This window comes from Danio rerio, chromosome 5 (genome assembly GCF_052040795.2).
Source record: "Danio rerio strain M-AB ecotype USA chromosome 5, GRCz13ab, whole genome shotgun sequence".
NCBI classification, from domain to species: Eukaryota; Metazoa; Chordata; class Actinopteri; order Cypriniformes; family Danionidae; genus Danio; species Danio rerio.
In genome coordinates, this window is record NC_141025.1 from 9,330,001 (window position 1) to 9,337,500 (window position 7,500).

Genomic DNA, 7,500 nt, shown 5'->3' on the forward strand with positions numbered 1-7,500 from the left:
TTTTTGTCTCGCGACTTCCGGTCTCATTCACTTCCATTCTTTTTTTGACGTTAACAACTGCTCGTTACGCTGCTTGATGTTGCAATTTAATATTTTCTTATTATAATATGCTACTTGGTCTGCGTAGTCATGCAAACATTTGTTTGTTGAGCAAGTAGTTTGGCCATTTTCTACCGTTTATTATTCCTAGTCATTTCTCCCATAGGCGACTGAATCGGAAGTTCTAAGACAATCGCGAAAACAGGCGCACTTCCACATTTTAGAATAAGGTCAATATATTAAATATGACTACAATATTATTAGACATTTCCACCGCTCAGAAACTGTATAACATTCAATTCACTCAAAGACATGCTTTAAGATCACAAATCAGTTTATTCACTGAGGCGTATATACTATGTACAATAGTTTTCACTACATATAAATCATTCTCAAACAATAACATGTGATATATTGCTTTCATCAAATGAAAATTTATTCACTGTTTACTCTCCCTTCACTTGTTCTAAACCTTTCTTGTTGGACACTATCGAAAATATTTTGAAAAATGCTGAAAACCTGTAACCATTGACTTCCATAGTATTTGTTCTTCCTACTATGGAGGTTAATGGTTACAGGTTTTCAGCATTCTTGATAATATCTTCTTTTGTTTTCAACTAAATCAAGAAGCTCCTAAAGGTTTGCAACCGTTTGCATATGAGTAAATTTAGATTTTTATGTGAACTATCCCTTTAAGACGATGAAAACTTAAAAGCATTTGTCAATGCTTCAGTCATTGTCGTAGATGCACTCTGCAACAAACAAGAAAGCAGAACAAATAATAAGCAATTATTACATTACACAAATAATCAACATTTATATTTCAGTTTTGCAAGTTAAGCCTCACCATCACCAACATCATCATAAACCGATCCGTCCCTTAAAGAGAGAAAGTGAAACACACACAAAATCAAGTACAGGTCAACTGATCAGAGAGAAAGAGAGAGACTAACATCTAAATATATAGTTGAGGACATGCTGCTGTTGTCTATCATTGTCCCACAACAACATTAAAATAGCGCAAATTAGTGTACAGTGTTTGTTTATTCATTTGACATTAATTTGACTTTCCCTGGTAATTACTTACTTTTATAATTTGTCACCTTGAAATTATAAGGTTCTATCTGCGTTTTGAAAAATTGAGATAATAAGCTTTAAAGTTTTTGCATTCCTTAGCAAACAGTATGCGTGTAACATTTGTTTTTTAAATAACATGTCTTAAAATGTAAACAACTTATAAAAAAAATCCCATAATGTAAATAAGCTGTCATTTAATAAGAATATGTCAATAACTCAATTTTGACAAAAATGTCAGATAGAACCTTAGAATTCTAAGGTGAAGAATTGTGTAACTCAGTTACTAACTCAAATACTAATTGTGAGAATTTACTAACTAGAAAAGCAAAGTTCATAGACAAACTTTATTGAGGCTTGAGAAAGCCACGTCTGAAAGTTTGAAGTAGTTTTAAAATTAAATAATTGAAGTGGTTTTAGGAAGTTTGAAGCAGTCGGCATAGATGGAAAAGTACAAATAGGTTAGTATGTTTCTAGTATGGATCGGCGCGTTTCTTGCTAGGCGGTGGATCGGATGTTCTAGGTGGTTGCTAAGGTGTTGCTAGGGTGTTTTGAGTGCTTGCTAAGGTGTTACTAGGCGGTTGCTAAGGTGTTGCTGTGGTGTTCTGAGTGGTTGCTAGGCGGTTGCTAAGGTGTTACTAGGCGGTTGGTAGGGTGTTCTAGTCAGTTGCTAAGGTGTTACAAGGCAGTGGCTAGGGTGTTCTAGGGGGTTGCTAAAGTGTTGCTAGGTAGTTGCTAGGGTGTTCTGAGTGGTTGCTAAGGTGTTGCTAGGTGGTTGCTATGGTGTTCTGAGTGGTTACTAAGGCATTGCTTAGTGGTTGCTAAGGTGTTGCTAGGTGGTCGCTAAGGTGTTGCAAGGTGGATGCTAAGGTGTTGCTAGAAAGTTGCTAAGGTGTTGCTAGGGGGTTGCTAAGGCATTGCTAGGTGGTTGCTAAGGTGTTTGCTAAGGTGTTCTAGGTTGTTACTAAAGTGTTGCTAGGTGGTTGCTAGAGTGTTCTGAGTGGTTGCTATGCAGTTGCTAAGGCGTTGCTAGGTGGTTGCAAAGGTGTTAATAGGATGTTGCTATGTGGTTGCTAGGGTGCTCTAAGTGGTTGCTAAAGTGTTGCTAGCCAGTTGCTAAGGTGTTCTATGTATTTATTCCTGTTGCAAACAGTGTTGTTTAGCGTACATTTTTTTGATTAAACAATTTTTTTGACCCTTGAATTGAACTGTATCTTTGTTGAACTAAAGAATTTTCAACTTACTTCTGAATTATTATTATGGTTTTCATGAGTATTTTGGTCTCCATAAAAACATTAAGCAACTGTTTCCAACATGAAAATGATAATAAATGTGTCTTGGGCATCATGTGACATTAAAATCTCAGGTAATCACAATCAAAATTGTTCTTTGGATTACAGAAATCAATGGCATTTTAAAATAAATAAATATATAATTTATTAAATAAATAAATATTTCTAATACAATATATTGCTTAAGATAATACTGTCTAATACTTTAATTATGCATATCAAATGAGCCCCAGTGTGCTTTGAAAAGCAAAAACATACATTTAAACAATACAATATACTAATTTTTACAACAGAAAGATGGTACTTACGGCTCCAAATTAGCAGTAAACACATAGCCAACTGAAACATAGAGGAATTATATTTAATAACCATTTCCTGCTTTGCTGGAATGATGCATATTCACAGCACAACATGTTTTATTTCCTTGACAAACTCACATTTTCCTTCACTGTTGCGGCCGATGAGTTTGTCGCCTGCTTGATGAAGGATCACATCTATCGTTTCTCCAGGTTTAACCGGCAAGTCTTTATTACCAAACTTCTTTATGACCAGTGTTTGGAGGACAGTAGCTTCATACAGCACTTTGATTTCAGCGTTATACTGTGAGAAAAAGCAATGAGGGTTAGTATGTGGGAGAGTTAAACAGTTCAACTTCTGTGTGTCTTACTTTAAACTTCTTCCGGAACTCTTTCTCCTCCTTCTCAAACTTTTTCTTTTTCTTCGGGTCCATTTCGGTTGCTTTGCTTGTTGAGCTGAACTGTGGAACACTGCTGTGAACAAGAGAGAATAAGAAGATATGAACTTCATTTTACCATCTTAAAAAAATAATAATAGCAGATGCATATACTAGGAGTGTAACGATAACAATATAGGCTCTTTGTGAAAATGTACCGCTATATACATTTCTGGAGAGCACCAAATATGTCCCAGGAGCTACGTTTTTTGCAGCTTTTGTTTTCACGAATCCACCAGAGGTCACTGTGTATGCTTTTTCAGAATTCAAATTTCTCTCGTGAGTGCCATTCGCACCTGCTGTTCTCGCATAAATCCACCAGAGGCCGGTGTCGACTGACTAACTGACTTACTGAATGACTGATCCAGCCTCCTCCCTCCCTAAACCCAACCAATAGTGTTTTCAAAAGCACCGATTGACCAACCAACCCCCTTCCCTAAACCCAACCGACAGTTTTAAGAACCCCGTCGTCGTTGTTAACTTCTCTCTGCAGCTCAAGTCTGCTGACGTACATGGAAAGCTAACTGGACAAACTGGTAACAGTTTCCACACGGAGGCAGGCAGTCAGCTGGTAAGCGTAAAAAGGAACGGCGTCATACCTCCCTGTAGCATTCATTTTAAAAACTAAATGCAGCCATATGTACTTCTGGCTACATAATTTGCGATCTACAGAAATATATATAGGGCTACGTTTTCAGAATGAGCGTGTGTTGAACGATAAAGTCAAGTCGATGTTTATTTATAAAGCGCTTTTCAAACAACAAGTGTTTACCAAAGTGATGTATAAGCACGTACCTTTTAAAACAAAGCTCAAATAAAACAGAAATAAGAGTAGAGATGCGTTTTGTAAGTCCACTAAAGGAGGTCGAGCCTTCCCATATATGGCTCCTAAATTCTGGAATGGCCTAGAATAGTGTGTTCTATTCTCCAGTCAACAAATGATCAGCTGCATTCTGCACCATCTGCAGATGAGTAATAGAGGTATGGCTAAAATATACATGAAGGGAATTACAATAACCTAGCCAATTCAAGATAAAAATATGTATAACCCTTTCAAAGCCTTGAAAGGCAGAAAATACGAACTGCAAACTGGTTGAAAATTGATTCAGATATATAACGATTTAGATCAGTTTAAATGCCAAACAAATGAATGAGTCTCTGAGGAGTCTCTAGGCACTCAAAGCGCTACTAGGAGTGTAACGATAACAATACAGGCTCTTTGTGAAAATGTACCGCTATATACATTTCTGGAGAGCGCCAAATATGTCCCAGGAGCTACGTTTTTTGCAGTTTTTGTTTTCACGAATCCACCAGAGGTCACTGTGAACACTTTTTCAGAATTCAAATTTCTCTTGTGAGTGCCATTCACGCCTGCTGTATTGGGCCTGTATTGTTATTGTTACACTCCTAGTAGCGCTTTGAGTGCCCAGAAAAGCGCTATATAAATGTAAGGAATTATTAAGGAAGGAATTATTATTATTATTATTATTATTAACTGACTGCCTTTAGAAAAGTCAACATGGAATTTTCAGTTCTCCCAACAAATAATTGCACTTTACGCTAAATGCTAGTATCGTGCAAACTAACTAGTACAATATTATGTAATGTGATCATACATAACTATACATAAAAAAAAAACACATAACTTTGAAATACAAATCCTCCAAAGTGGAACACTTCCCAAAAAGACACTGCATTGGGCTATATGCACAGCTAGTGTTTTCAGCCAACAATAAACTTCTGGTCGAAAGTTTATGTGACTACTTTCAATTTCATAAGGTTCCATTTACAGAATCGATGTTGTACTGGAATTAAAATACAATCAGTTAAATAAACCTAAGCATTCTTTTAGTTGTTCAAGCCTAAAACGAGATGAAAGACGTGTAGATGCTAGCGCCATCAATAGCAGCAGACTAGCGTAGAAACTTTATTGAAAATACTGGGGTAAAATGCAGTACATTTTCATATTTTAAATACAGGGAGCAGAATTTAATCAGTGCTTCCTGTCCAGTCTGAGACCCACTTTATTTTGCGTATTAATTAGGCAGTTAAGATCACTGATTTGTAAAGATTTACTTAAAATCTGTGTGCATATACAGTACGCCATTCGGATAACATCTATGCTCATGTCAAAACTTTGGGGAAGATTTTTGATAGCACTCTGTCAGCTGAAGGCCAGATTTTAAGCACCTGTAAAACTGCATTTTTTCATCTTAAAAATGTTACCAGACCTCGACATAAGCTATCAATAGCCCCTTTCACACATACACACCTTTCCAGAAAATTACCGGCAATTTTCCGAGAAAGGTGTGTATGTGTGAACAGGCCCTTTTTGAAAATACCGGTAAATTCATTCTGGCTATTTTCCGGAAAGAGAAGTTGTAAGATTACCGGTAATTTGCCGGAATGCTGCGCTGTGTGAACGCAAAAGGAAGATTGCCGGAAAGAGCGCGTGCACGTCTAGAACGTGCTAACGTGAGACGTCTGCTTTAGCCAATCAGAACAGTCAGAACACCTGCAGCTTCTCCACGATTGACTTTCAGCATTCTCCAGCCTCAGGCGCCTAGACAGCAGCTCTACACAAGACGTTTGGCCAAAGGAGAAATGGTCGTGCCCAACTGAGCTTGGTTTCTCTCAAGGCTTTTTTCTTTCACTTTTATCAATTGGTAAAATTTGTTCCACACCACTGTCGTCACTGGCTTGCTTGGTTCGGGACTTGTAGAGCTGCGCATCGATGGATTTGCTCTTCAGTGTTTGAACTCTCAGGAGTGAATATTAAACCACACTGAACTGAACTTTAACACAAAACTGAACCGACACTGTTTCAATTTATTATAATCTTCTATGTGAAGCTGCTTTGACACAATCTACATTGTAAAAGCGCTACAGAAATAAAGAGGAATTGAATGTTGGTCAGTAATTATCCCGAGGTTCACATAATCTTTGATACGTCCTGCATCCATTTGATTCCTTGTTACTATCGCCCCTGGCTTGCTTTGGTAAAGCATATTTGTATTAAAATGAACTAAATAAAACTGAACTAAACCTAATAATGACAATGGGCCCTATCATACACCCGGTGCAGTGTGGCGCAAGACGCGGCGCAATAGTCTTTTTGAGGCGTTGCGCTACGCTGTTTAAATAGCAAATGCATTAGCGCTCATTTGTGCGCCCATAGGTGTTCTGGTCTAAAAAGGAAGGCGTTCTGTGGCGGATCGCTGGCGCGTTGCTATTTTGAGAATCTATAATAGATTTTTCATTAGACCAAAACTAACCCGGTCTAAACTCCGTCACAGAGTTGCGCCTCGCTTACACACTGCTTAATATGCACAAGAGAGCAATAGGCAAATATCTTTACATATGAAAAAATTTAAATATTAAGGATATATATAGGATATAATAAGAATAGATATAGAATATAAATATAAAGGATTAAAATATTACAAAACATATTATTTTCTAGCCTACATAAATATGAAAAATCACTGCTTTTATGTCTTCTTTATCTCGGGAGGCTTTTTCAGTTCATTCATAACAATTTGCTTTTGTATAATGTTATTATTATTAGCAGTATTATTTATTATATCCATATTTATATTTGTTTTATTAAAAACAAGCTTAGATTTGCCCACCTGCAGGTTTTAGACCATATGGGGCACAGCATGTGTTTTAGGATATAACTCAGGTTTTTGAACATACTTCGTTATTATTATTCATTTATTCGTTTACTGGAAATTAGAACTGAATTAAGAAATAGTTTTGAAATGAATATTTGCGCTTAACAAACAAAATTATTTATTTATAGGCTAATTGATGTCTGTGCGTAAAGGTTTCTCTATCCAAAGTGATCCATTATCCCTCATTCTTACGCAGTAGATGCTCTGTTTATCAGTTTTCTGTTTAAAAACTATTAACTGTGAACTGTTTGCTTGTGAAATGCTCATTTTTTCCACTTAAACTTACTTTGCGTCCTGTAAATAGCGAATGCGCTCTTGGCGCGACGCAGCTGACTCTTAAAGGGAATGGGAGATGAGACTCTAATTGGTTTATTCTCAAAACACACCTATAACTCATTAAGACAATAAACTCAACTCTTTTAGATCATGCGCCGAAGCGCAAGGCAGATTTCCCGTCCTTAAATTAGCAAAAACACGTCCTGACACGCCCTGAAAACATTTGCGCCCTGCATTTTGCGCATGGACCATCAAAATAGAGCCCAATGTTTAAACCTGAACTGAATCCATTTTAATTTAACTAGAACTACAACAGCATACTGTCCTGCCTGCCTGATATGCTAGGATGTTTCCACAATCGGAAATATTGTCATGTCCTTTTTTCCATCTATGTTAAGCTACAGTATGT

At 37.0% G+C, this 7,500-nt stretch overlaps 2 protein-coding genes across 2 annotated transcripts in view; one reads left to right on the top strand and one right to left on the bottom strand.

The window, feature by feature from the left end:
• The window catches only part of osmr (oncostatin M receptor), a 151,812-nt gene that overhangs the window by 131,488 nt on the left and 12,824 nt on the right, over nucleotides 1-7,500 (top strand). The window lies entirely within an intron of this gene.
• The window catches only part of fyb1a (FYN binding protein 1 a), a 36,657-nt gene continuing 29,512 nt past the window's right edge, over nucleotides 356-7,500 (bottom strand). Inside the window, exons 15-19 of the mRNA XM_087253205.1 lie at nucleotides 3,073-3,175; nucleotides 2,843-3,005; nucleotides 2,714-2,744; nucleotides 887-918; nucleotides 356-791 (exon numbers count right to left, since the gene is read on the bottom strand). Coding sequence (XP_087109331.1) covers nucleotides 769-791; nucleotides 887-918; nucleotides 2,714-2,744; nucleotides 2,843-3,005; nucleotides 3,073-3,175 — 352 coding nt within the window. The 3' untranslated portion in view covers nucleotides 356-768. The remainder of the gene's footprint in view (nucleotides 792-886; nucleotides 919-2,713; nucleotides 2,745-2,842; nucleotides 3,006-3,072; nucleotides 3,176-7,500) is intronic.